Raw genomic sequence first — 12,637 nt, 5'->3', positions numbered from 1 at the left:
TTTGGAATGTCAAAGAGCCATACTTTGTCATATGTCGTTATATTGATAATTGAAGTGTGTGAGTGTATGGATTTTGTTGGTCCAGTTTCACCCACCACCAATTTATAAGCTGCATTAAAAATATCATACACATACTCCACATGTACATATATGTGGACATTTGTGGCTCATAAAAGCATGTAAATATCCAGCATGTGAAAAAAAGAAGTCGTTTATTCATGTAACTGGTTGGTTGCCCTTGGCAGCCCATCCTGAGGAGGCTTTGGTTGGCTTTGAACTTGCCTCACCATAGCATGCTGCTTTACAATCAGCTTTAAGAGATCATCTTCTGTGTGATGACTCAATATAATACAAACAAGATCCATCCCAACAAGTCACTTCTACTGCTATCACCGCAGACTCAAGGAAATTCCAGCAAATACTTGAAATACTGGAAGATTTGACTTGTTTGAATTCAAATCAAACGTCTTGTTAAGATGGATATTATATGTATATATATATATATTTAGGATCTTGTTTGTACTATCTGTCCATTCATTAGTTATACCTCTTTTTCAAGTGTTCACTAATCCTGTTTTTTGTGGTGCAGGCATGATCCTCTTCAATGGCCAGAGGAGAACTACAGGAGCCGACTTTATCTCTCTGGGACTTGTGGGCGGTCGCTTGGAGTTCAGGTCAGTTTGTTCCCGAGAGTAAAAACAGCGCGATTGAGCTTTATTTTATTTTTATTTTTTTAATCTGTTGATTTTTATGTACCAGGTTTGACGTGGGCTCCGGCATGGCCACTATACGTGACCCCAACCCCGTCAAACTGGGAGAGTTTCACACCGTCGAGCTGTATCGCAACCACACCCTGGGTTATATCATCGTCGACGGAGGGGAGCCGATCAACGGCAGCTCACAGGTACTCACGTCAGTGTGAACTGGATGTGCAGTTAATGTATTCAGTCATTCATTATCCATATCTGCTCATATCCTCTCCTCAGGGCAAGTTCCAGGGTCTGGATCTGAATGAGGAGCTGCATGTGGGCGGTTACCCTAACTACACACTGCTTGCCAAAACCGCCGGCATTAAGACCGGGTTTGTTGGTAAGAACAGAAAAACGGGGGTGGACTAAACCTTTTTTCGTTTTGTGTGACGACTTGTCATCGTTGAATGTCGAATGCTGTGCAGGTTGTATCCGTCAGCTGCTCATCCAGGGTGAGGAAGTCATCTTCAAAGACCTTGACCGCAGCTCCACTGGTGTCACAAACTGTCCCACCTGCAAAGATGGCCCATGCCAGGTCAGTGACACCTGTCCTTTGTGTACATTTGTTGCAAGTGGCTCATCTTTTAAGTCCGTCATTTCATGAAGCTATCCCTCATGTGATATTTAGAATGGTGGCAGATGTGCGGACTCAGATGCCAGCTTGTATAAGTGCACTTGCCCAAGAGGATTCACCGGCAGTAACTGCCAGCACCACTCATCCCTGCACTGTCACTCAGGTACATATCAAACTCCACCTGACCACACGGTCAAAAACCAAGAATTAAGAACTTAGAAGAGAATTGATCTCTGTTTTGTGACGTTGGTTCTTTTACCTGAATTCCCACAGAGGCTTGTGGACCAGATGCCACGTGTATCAACCACCCAAACGGACTGGGTTATGACTGCCGGTGCCATCTTGGTAAATTCGGAAACAAATGCATGGAAGGTAAGAGAGGAAATCAACACGCTTGCACAGATTTTGATAGAAATCGTTGAACAACGTCTCGATGAGTAGATGGTCGCAGAACACATCCAATCTTCTTAAAATAGTCTCATATTTACCATACAAAAGATATAGTAAGAGACAAACTATACGTCTTTCATAATTTCCTCAAAAATGTCGCATTTTTCACAAGGGGAACTAGTGACCACTCCGCTGTTTGACGGTGAGGAGACGTTCATCGCGTATCCCCCTCTGACCAACATCCACGATGACCTGCGTGTTGAGGTGGAGTTCAAACCACTGGATAGAGACGGCCTGATGTTCTTCTGTGGTGGGAAGAAAATGAAAGTGGAGGACTTTGTGGCCATTTCCATGGTGGAGGGTCACGTAGAATTCAGATATGAGCTGGGCACAGGTAAAGAAGACGACACCACTCAATCACGACATGAAACTAGTTACTGGTTTTCATTTATTATACATCTGTTTGTTTTAAAACCAGCACATGCTGTTATGTGAAGATAAAGATCAAAAGATCGAATACGAAGATAACATTGAGATAACGGTCATTCACCACCACTTACAACTATATTCCTGTGTATAAAGGTAATTGTCAGACGAGGTAAAAACTCTATTGACGTGTCTTGATGTTCAGGCCAAGCTATCCTCCGTAGCCCCGAGCCTGTGTCTCTGGGTCAGTGGCACAGAGTCGTGGCCGAGCGGAACAAAAAGTCCGGCTACCTGAAGGTCGACCAAGGCCAAGTGGAGAGTAAGACGTCGCCAGGAAAAGCCCAGGGCCTCAACATCCACACACCCATGTACTTGGGTGGAGTCCCCAAAATGGACATCCTCCCTAAATCCGCCAATGTCAGCGAAATGTTTGATGGATGCATAGGAGAGGTGAGATGGGTCTGCAGTACCAGAAGTAACACACCACATTTGTGGCATTTCCTTTATCTGGTACAGCTTACACCTGTCACTTCACACACACTTCCTGTTAGGTTTCCATCAACAACAAGAAGGTGGACCTGTCCTACAGCTTTATAGAAAGTCGATCTGTCCGAAGGTGTGTGGACAACAGTCCCTGCGACCGCCGGCCCTGTCTGAATGGTGGTCACTGTATGTCGAGTGTCGAGTACGAGTACCAGTGTCTCTGTAAGGATGGATTTGAAGGTCAGTGCTCCACGTTTTCTCAACACTAATATTAAGCTAGAGAGGATCATTAGCATCATTTGTATGCTGCGTCCTTCATCTTAAAACCTGACTGGGGGAGCATCTCTGTTGTGTCTTTGACCTTTCACCTCTTGCAGGTGAGCACTGTGAGGTGGTGAAAGACGCTTGCCAGAGCAGCCGTCAGTGCCACAATGGCGGCAGCTGTGTGGACGGTCAGTGTGTGTGTACACCCAGCTACACAGGCCTCAACTGCGAAGAAAGTAAGTATTCGCCGTCGCTCTTACCACGTACACATGAACAGAGTTCAATTGAGTCATATCCAGAAAACAGAATTGTTTTGGTTTTTTTGTCATTGTGTTTTTCTATGATGATGCATTTGCAGTAGAAGACTGAAATCAAAGCATCAGTACATGTAATCCACTGCACACACCTGCATCCTATACATAAAATAAAGAAAAGAATACACATACAGCCAGAAACAATCCCATATGACCCACATTCTTCACAATATGAAGTCCCTCTAACATCAGACGGTTCGCTCCCAGCCTTCAAATCAAATTCATGCTGGGAGGGTTACCCATAAGTGATTAAATGTGTCTTACCCCTGCGCTCTTATGGCTATATCCTGCACACACAGGCCAGGTCTTCAGCTTCCCCGCGGGCCTGTGGAATGTGGAAGCTAGCGAGGCAAATGGTACAGTATTTCAACATTCAGTCTGCCTGAAGTGACCGTGACTAACAGAGCGAGCCCGTCTGAGCTCGAGGGGGCCCCACGACCCTCAAACCTCAACCTAAACTGTCTGTCGCTTAACACATGTCCGCGCATAAACTCAAAACCAAACATGCATCTCTACTTTACTGGTAACTGAGGCTCTTATCCCCATCAGAATGTTGGGAGAGGGGAATTCTGCATCTGTGATAAAAGGTAATAGGATGATAAACTGCAGCTGGGAGATCAAATGATTTCTACTCTCCCTGTTTTGTTTTTTTTCATTTCAAAAAGTAAACACCATGATGTGGAATTCCCCTTAATTTCCTTTTTTTCCTGTCATCATGTGGAGGAATGGAAGGTGGTTATTCACTCATAAAATCTCTTGTTTCCCTCCCTCACAAAACTCTCTCTCTTGCAACAACAAAGGGGGAAAAATACACGATTTTCTCATTGGAATTCTCAGAATATGAAAACTAATCCGTCCACACGTTTTCTTTCGTGACTAACATCTTCAATTGTTGAAAGCACAGTGTGATCGCTGTGTGCAATGTGTGTCAAAATTCTTTCCTTAATGTTTTATACCTGTTACGTGTTACTCTGTGCATGGATTCAATGTTTGTTTGAGTTCTGTGGACGGTCAGAGATGCTGTGACGTTTTAGGAATGGCAAATAATGTCTATCTGTTGTTGGGGAGTGAAATGTGTCTGTATCGTGCCGTTTGTTTGTGTTTCAAACCTCAAATAAAGTGTGTCGATAGATTTAGGGCATGAAGTGAAACGAGGAAAAAAAGAATTACAAATGATTACTTGAAAGCACAATCGTACTCATGTCCTTGCTACTACAGCTTTACAACCACTAGTTTATAGAGGATCCTTTTTTATTTGTCCCCAGTTGTTTGCCAGTCAATGGCTTGAAAAGACTAAGTGAGGGTGTAGCAGCAAAAATATGCATCTGAGTGTTCTAACCAAGCCTGTCTTACCAGGACATCTTCCACGCTTCTGCCTCTGGAGGGCATCATAACAATGTGGATGAAGGTGCACAGTAGCCCTTGCAAAACAGTTCATTTTATGTTTTATGATGTTCTTTGTGTAGATTCACCCTACCAATATGCAGCTCATTTCCACAATGATGGATACATCGCTCTGCCTAAATCCGTTTTCCCAAGAAGGTTAGTTTGCCTTTGAAGTATACAGTAGTTTGTAAATGAAGAATGAATGCATCAAGGCTTTTTCTTTCTTTCTTTCTTTCTTTCTTTTTTTAGTGCCCATGACTCACCAGAAACCATCGAATTAGAGATCAACACGAGCTCCTTTGAAGGTCTGATCCTGTGGCAGGGTGTGGTAAGTACTTGTTCCTGCTCATGTCTTTAAACTACATGCACTGAGATGTATGGTTTTAACCCAAATCTTAAACCTTAACTTTCTTAATCCTCACCCAAATTTGACTCCTTCACATCAGCACTGTTAATCCCTACTATCACCCCCATCTGTGAAAGAGTGACACATATTAACGTTCATTTTGGACTTAAACGTCAGCACCAACACATCACAGACGCAGTGTTTGTGTCTGATTGGCTGTTGAGCGGCGGTCATCGCCACACACTGTCTATAACTCATACTGTCACTGACCTGGGCATGTTGGCTGCGAGTGTCTGACACCACTAAATAAATGCATGTTGCTTCTCTAACTCATCCTCCATTTTCCTCAGGAGACCCGCGGCGCACGTAATTTGCGAAAGGTGCATGCTAGTAAAAAGGTATCGACTCATTGTTTCATCATAACGAGCATTTTCCAAAAAAGAAATGTATGTATGCCATGATAAGGAAATGTCTGGAGAACCACATGATTTGAAACATAGAGGTATTGTACGGTACAACATGATTGTATGGAATATGGAAGCCCATTTCTGACACTTGATGAAAAAAACATTATGAGATAGCTAAGTCAAAATGATGAGATACTAAGTCAAAATTATGAGATACTAAGTCAAAATTATGAGATACTAAGTCAAAATTATGAGATAAAAAAAGTCAAAATTATGAGATACTGAGTCATAATTATGAGATAAAAAGTCAAAATGATGAGATAAAAAAAGTCAAAATGATGAGATACCTAAGTCAAAATTATGAGATACTAAGTCAAAATTATGAGATAGCTAAATCAAAATTATGAGATAAATAAGTTAAAATTATGAGATAAAAAGTCAAAATTATGAGATAAAAAAGTAAAATTATGAGATAAAAAGTCATAATTATGAGACACTAAGTCAAAATTATGAGATGAAAAATTGAAAAAATAATGAAAAATAATTTTGACTTTTTATCTCATAATTTCGACTTACTTAGAGGATATTTTTATTATCAAGGCTAAGTTTTATCTCTCTTTATTACGACATGGGCTTCCATATTATGGAGGTTATACAGTATGTCATACTGAGAAATAATCGGACATTTCCTGTTGGTGGAAACAGGAAATCCTGTTTGCTTCCTCCGCTTACTAAACATTTGAATGTACAGGAACCTGGAGAACACGGCAAAGGCAAAGACTTCATTACCCTGGGCTTAAAGAATGGACACCTTGTTTTCAGGTGACTACAGCCTGCAATCATGCCGCCCTGTTGATAACCGGATGTGTTATTAATCTGTCACTAATGAGCACATGCTGTAGTAAAGCTTATGATACGTGTAATGTCTAGTTACCAGCTGGGCAGTGGCGAGGCAGAGATCATGTCCCACAAGTCTGTCAATGATGGGAAATGGCACAAGATCACTGCAGTCAGGTATGATTCATATGATATTCTGTACATATTTATGTATGTTATAGAGAGGAAGTACAAGTCCTCACATACAGGAATCCTGATGTTTTTGTTGGTAATACAATAAAATGTAAAATATAACCTGATCACAAAGTAGTGTAAATTTACAGTATATCTATATTATCCTGTGGTTTTAAAAAAAAACAATGCAACAAAAGCTGACATGGTCAGTGTATTTAATTAAAGAAGTTTTCCTATTGTTTTATTGTCTTTTTTAACTTATTATGTGTTTGTATTGTATGTAAGATGACCTTGTCAAGAAAAGGTGCCAGCAAATACAATGTATTGTTATTATTATTTCACTTTTTTTAATGGCTTTGTGTAGAACTGGAAAAGATGGCTACATCCAGATCGATGGAGGAAATAAACTACATGGACAGTCAAAGGGCAAAAGCCTCATGGTCAACACCAAAGGCAGCATATACCTGGGTGAGTGGAGTTGAACTTACTTATGTATATATAGTAATGAATCAGTTATATAGAATTTAATGAACCTTGATTAATTTCACTGATGATATTTGATGTTTTCCTGCAATTTTCTGTCGTCATAATACATCATCATCAAGTGTAGTTAGCTGCTGTATGCAATGTATTACATTACACTGTATTTTTACTGTATTTACTGTACTGTATACTGTATAAAAGCTCCTGATAATATGAAAATATTTCTATTTCTATTATTAGTTTGAATCATTCATTCACGTATTCTCCCAATCGTCCAGTAAATCTTATCTGACAGTGACTGACCGGATGCTTATTCTCATGTTCTCATGTGACAGGTGGAGCCCCGGACATGGTCGCCATGACAGGAGGGAAGTTTTCGTCAGGAGTGACGGGATGCGTGCGGAACCTGGCCCTGATGAACGCACGGCCCGGACAGCAGCCCGCTCAGGCCATCGACCTGCAAGGCCACGCAGCCCGCGGCGTCAACGTGCAGCCGTGCTCCTTGTAGACCGCGGGCGCTGGCTCACACGTGCAGACAACACACACACACACACACACACACACACACACACATATACCACACAGAGAGACTATGGAGTGATGTCATGCATGAAGCAGACTCACGCAGAGCCTGGGCAAACTTGGTGCTTTCGCTGCTACCAAAAACAAAAACAAAGATGACACCACTCTGTGTGCAGTAAAAAACCAAAAAGAAAAAGAGAAAAACAAAAAAAAAAGAAGAAGAAGAGAAGAAATTCTCTTTCTCAGTGTTGTATCAATGACACACTATTAACACAGGAGAACCAGTACAGTTTACATACTTCCAGCAGTAGTTTTAGTCATGAGAACAGTAAGAGTAAAAAATATTAGGCCTTTCTACGATGGGTCAGATCCTATGGAGTTGGAGATGTTTTTACAGCACTGAATTTTTATTTATATATATATATATGAATATATATATTATATTTGTGGGGAAGACATGCAAACTAACCATAACTGCTCTTCAACTTTCCTAGGGTTTATTCTGGGTTCTAATACTGTGTGTCCCAGGCTTTTTTTAATGGGCCTAACTGTATTAATACTTGAAGACATTTAGGCCTTCTTTCTTCACTTCTGTAGAGGAACCTCCCCCCATCCCCCCCACCCCCCAGCCTTGTGCGAGCATGCATTCACCGTCTTGGGAGATGAGCGCACACTGTCACAGTCACACAACTCAGGTGGTCGAAAACACACACACACACATCAATAACTGCAAACGTTACAAGTCCCGCTCCTTTACGCACTCGCGCTGTTGTTGTGTCTTCCGAAAACGTCTGTATTTTTTTCTTTTTTGGTATGAAAAAGAAAGAAACCCTGGTGCTACTGTCCAGACAGGAAGACACAGCACACAGTGTCGAGGGAGAGAAAACATTTACCATTTTGAAGTTGGTTTTGGGACGATATGGCGCGATTGTTTGTCCACCTCAGACTTTGTGTGATTGAGTGGATCTTAAAAAAAAGAAGGAGTTTTTAAAAACTGAGTGTGTGTAAATCTGAAAATGAAGTACAGTTGTTGATTATGTCTGTTGTCTCAGCCTTTTCCATTTCTCACAGTTTTACACTACTTGTGTGTGTATTTGCGTGTGCGTACATCGTTGTTGTCCATATCCTCTGGAGTAGCAACTCAAAAATGGCCTAATTCTCCGCTTTGTGCCAATTTCAGTGAGCGATAAAACTCTCTGAAGATTGTTTTCTCTGAGAATGCAGTGACAGACTCACCTGCAGCCAAAAAGCAGTGGGACACAGTTATGATAGAAGTGTTATGAGAATGCAGTGGAAGCCTCCTGTATGTGCTGCGACCAGTAGTGTAGCTCCCATAAAGCATGCTGTCCCGCACCACAAAACAACACAACCTTTTTCGGATTTTTGTACGCTTCCGATTTTGTATTAACATCCTAAGATTGAGCACTATCCTATCACTTAGCGTTGCCTCGTTTTTATTTATTTTGGGTCTTTTCCTCTTTTTCAGTGCTTATGTTTTTTTTTTGATTCAGCCATTTTAGAGACGCTTGCTATTTCTCTTTCTTTTGTTTGGTTATTATGTATTTCCTCCCACACCCTGTTGCCCCCCATGTTTTTAAAAAATACCCTTTCCAGTAAAGGCGACAGAAATCAAGCCCAGTGAATGTACGTGAAAGGTTCAAATATGTCATAACCGAGTGAAGCCGCCTGCTCAGATGGTTTGAAACTGGTCTTATTATTCCCTCATTGAAAAAAAAGTCTTAGGCTCCAAATGTGATGAAAGGATTATTTATTTGCGCAGAACGGTGTCATCATGAACGTGCTATGAACTGAAAGGAGCCAAACCTGTGGTCCACGATGAAGACACTAAAGCAGAGTAGGCTAGTGTGTTTCCCCCCTGTTGGACATCTATGATTTATATACTTTAGACACTGTACACTGATGAAACCGCCACTGCTTTCTGATTTCACCCCCCTCCATCACAAAATATGAAAGATGCACTTTTGATAAAGATGATTTTTTTTTTTCTTTTTTTTAGGCAGAAAAAAGTAAACAACACAGTTAAATGAATGAAAGTGTACCAGATGGAATATTGTCCATGACAGGACGACCAAACTATTCAGTTTCCAGTGTGAAAAGACGCTCCCCTTGCCTTTGGTGTTTCTTAAATAAAAAGAAAATTCATGTGCTATTTTTTAATCTTTTGAGTTTTCTTTTCTCATATTCCTGTGACCGCAGCGTTTGCTGCTCACTCCCCTGCACCAAAGTCCATAGAGAAAATCAACATTTTTAGGTTAAGGGTGCTTCCACAGGATTTCAAATACTGAAGTCACAAGATCACACATTTGAATTGATTGATTGATGGATGCTTAGAATTATTTTTATTTGTTTTCATATTGTAACGATTGTATCGTATGTCCGTTCCTAAGTCAATTTGCATTGGTGCCAGATCCCCGCGGCCCTCATGTGGAAAGATAAAACAGTAGATGATGAGTGAGTCTTTTACACATAATACACATTATGGGTTGGTGTAAGAAGTTGGATACAGGCCCAGAATAAAAGGACATTTGTTTGTTACTGTCCAGAAATAGTTGTGTTTACGTTAAGTGAAGACTGAACTTTAAATTTGTTGATTTCTTATCTGGGGAGACAGTGGCTGACTGATTCACTAAAGTCTCACTTAGAATAAAATGAAGGAAAAACTTGGGGTCACTCAGACTTTTTGACTTTCTGTAAATGGATTTTCTTTGAGATCATTGTTTGCGTCAGTGGGCCACAGCCAGAGGTGATGATTACAACACATCAGAGAGTCAGTGTTAAGTTTACAAGATTACTGATGTCTTTCCGAGACAAGCATCATTTTTGGAATAATGTTTTGGCCTAACAACATCCCTCATTAGTCACAGAATGCAGGACCTGCTGTGCATGATGACCCAAGAGGAGATGGAGACTATGAGGTCCAATGTTTTTTTGGTGAAATGGTTCATTTTCTACAACAAATTTAAGCTAAAGAAAGGTTGAGCTACTCTCATCCAACCTCATACTATTCTGTTTCTTGTAGTTTTGACGCCACCTGTGGGTTTGCCTGTGTAAATGCAGCTTAGAGGAGCAGATTCTGTGAGAATTACAAGGTCTGTTGTGCGACTTCATTTCAGTTCTGTCAAGGCTTGCAGGCTTGTTAGGTCTTGTTTTCTTCTTGAATTGAACTTACTAATGTGAAATATTGTCTTAATTGTTACCTGTTTTACAAGTATACACACATGCCATGTGGGTTAGACACAAAACAGAATTGAACTTGCAGGAGGCCGAGCAGCAGAGGTGGTGGAAATCCAAAAACAAGGGGAAGGGGACAGAATCCAAAAAGATACAACTACATTTATATACTAAGTGGTAAAGACATGCGTACACACAAGGAAGAACAGGACATAGAAAGGATGATCCGACGACATAGACAAGGGAGCACAGAGGCTAAATACTAAGGAGGCAGGGACAACTGAACTGCGGTGACAGGATTACGATGTCTGATGAGGATATAAACGCTTGAGTATCACATAGCTGTTTATTTCTTTGCAAAGAGAGAGTCATGATGAGCAACACCTCAGAGGCAGGTCAAAATGGCTCTGAGGCTCAGAGAAAGGTACATTGTTTGTATTGCCATTTGTCACGTCATTAGCTTATCTGTGCAGCACACAAAGAGAAGCCTGTAGAAGGAGAAACGTGGCCTTGGGCCTTGAGACAGGAAGATGAATGTTTAAACCAAGCTATGCAAGTGTTTATGGTGAAACAAGCAGAATAAGGAGTAAGTATTACTTTCTATTACACCCACCCAGAGTCATTAGTGGTGAAATGTGGTTGATTACATTTCACACATGCAGTGTAAGTCACATTCTTGGCCATGTATCACTTGAGTGTTGGCAAACTGGTAGATTTGTGGCTTCCACTCGGTGTAGTAACAGCATCAAACACAGTGGCTGAAGAGTGAAATAACCTTGTGAGCACTAAGGCCAAGACAACAAGAGGACTCTCACGTTAGTGACACCTACTATCCCTCATGAGCACATTGTTTTGACATCAAACACACGGGTTCAGATGCGACTTTGATGTCAAGCGGCTCTTTTATAGTGAAATCTTCATTAAAGCTCCGTTTGTTTCAACATTTCTCCCCATTTTCACATTTTGACCCAATAAACAGTGACACCGACTTTACCTTCACACTTATGTCAAGGTGAGTTTACATTCGGGTCGGATTCATTTGACAAGGCAAGGCTATTGTGTTTACATTTAAGATCCTATACCAAGAGGTCACAAATTCAAAATGCTTTACATCAGATAAAGTCAGTTCTTACATCGCATACATTATATTTAAAGACAGATTAATAATATACAATCGACCGCCCTCCATGGTGCAAATCCTCTCTTCCAGCAAGGTCTTCAGCCAGTTTATGATCGTTGAAACATGACACTGTTTGTTGTGCCCATGCACGAGTGACTGGCATGACCTCTCACCACTGCAAACCTTAACCCATTGAATTTTACTTCTGTCTGTAAGCCCCATTGTATATTCTCTGCCCAGTTTCAGAGTAGAACATTTGTCAACCCCTTGGCATCACTGCAAAGAAAATCGGAACTGCTGTCTCTTGCTGTTTTGGGATCAGGTTGACCACTCAACTGGGAGACACTGTTGTTTCCAGATCACTTCAGTTCTTTCAGTTCTTTCAGCACTTGCAGGTATCTTCTGCAGAGCTTGTGTGGAATTCCATTTGGCCCAGGGGCAGAGCTTGACCTGGCGGTGTCGCTCACGTCTCTCAGCTTGGATGGCGCCATTCTGAACTCATGGGATGGTGCAGCTGGTTGGGGCACTTAACCGGGATCTGACATCTGCCTCCTTACCTCCTTACATGGTCCACCAGGTCTTCCTTTGCCACGATCAATGTATCACTCTTTTTCTCCTCTAACAAACTTCTGGGCATCTTGAAAGGATCTTGAATGGATATTGTATGCCTTCTTTCCAGTCGGGCCAAAACTGCTGAGGTATTCATCCTAGATTATGCCACTGAAGATGTCCATCCTGTCTTCCGCACTGCCCTTGAGAGAGTCGAGTATAAATGCCAGGTCATCGTTTAGTCTCCTCTACACTTTTGTCTCCAGGTTCTTTGTCCTTACTCCTTTCATGAGTTGCTTTGTGCAATTTGGTGGTTCTCCTGAGGAGCTGGTGTCAGGGGGTTCTGATGGAACGTGACCAACTGCAACAGGTGGCTCAGCAGTGCCGTGGTGCTCATCCTGACTCCCTGCGCTTCTTGTCT

The 12,637-nt window shown here is 41.5% G+C and overlaps 1 protein-coding gene across 2 annotated transcripts in view; it reads left to right on the top strand.

The window, feature by feature from the left end:
* hspg2 (heparan sulfate proteoglycan 2) overlaps window positions 1-9,525 on the top strand; it is an 85,946-nt gene extending 76,421 nt beyond the window's left edge. For both annotated transcript variants that reach the window (XM_044038529.1, XM_044038530.1), the window contains 18 exons: window positions 590-674; window positions 760-904; window positions 987-1,089; window positions 1,175-1,284; window positions 1,378-1,486; window positions 1,597-1,695; window positions 1,886-2,107; window positions 2,345-2,589; window positions 2,691-2,862; window positions 3,000-3,122; window positions 3,500-3,556; window positions 4,667-4,742; window positions 4,836-4,914; window positions 5,283-5,330; window positions 6,091-6,161; window positions 6,270-6,353; window positions 6,715-6,818; window positions 7,169-9,525. In XM_044038529.1, the coding sequence (XP_043894464.1) occupies window positions 590-674; window positions 760-904; window positions 987-1,089; window positions 1,175-1,284; window positions 1,378-1,486; window positions 1,597-1,695; window positions 1,886-2,107; window positions 2,345-2,589; window positions 2,691-2,862; window positions 3,000-3,122; window positions 3,500-3,556; window positions 4,667-4,742; window positions 4,836-4,914; window positions 5,283-5,330; window positions 6,091-6,161; window positions 6,270-6,353; window positions 6,715-6,818; window positions 7,169-7,341 (2,105 nt within the window). In that variant the 3' untranslated portion in view covers window positions 7,342-9,525. The remainder of the gene's footprint in view (window positions 1-589; window positions 675-759; window positions 905-986; window positions 1,090-1,174; window positions 1,285-1,377; window positions 1,487-1,596; window positions 1,696-1,885; window positions 2,108-2,344; window positions 2,590-2,690; window positions 2,863-2,999; window positions 3,123-3,499; window positions 3,557-4,666; window positions 4,743-4,835; window positions 4,915-5,282; window positions 5,331-6,090; window positions 6,162-6,269; window positions 6,354-6,714; window positions 6,819-7,168) is intronic.
* The last annotated feature ends 3,112 nt before the right edge of the window (window positions 9,526-12,637 follow it).

The sequence above is a fragment of the Solea senegalensis genome, linkage group LG11 (genome assembly GCF_019176455.1).
Source record: "Solea senegalensis isolate Sse05_10M linkage group LG11, IFAPA_SoseM_1, whole genome shotgun sequence".
NCBI lineage: Eukaryota > Metazoa > Chordata > Actinopteri > Pleuronectiformes > Soleidae > Solea > Solea senegalensis.
The sequence above is the reverse complement of the archived record's forward strand: the minus strand, read 5'-3'. Positions and strand labels throughout refer to the sequence as shown.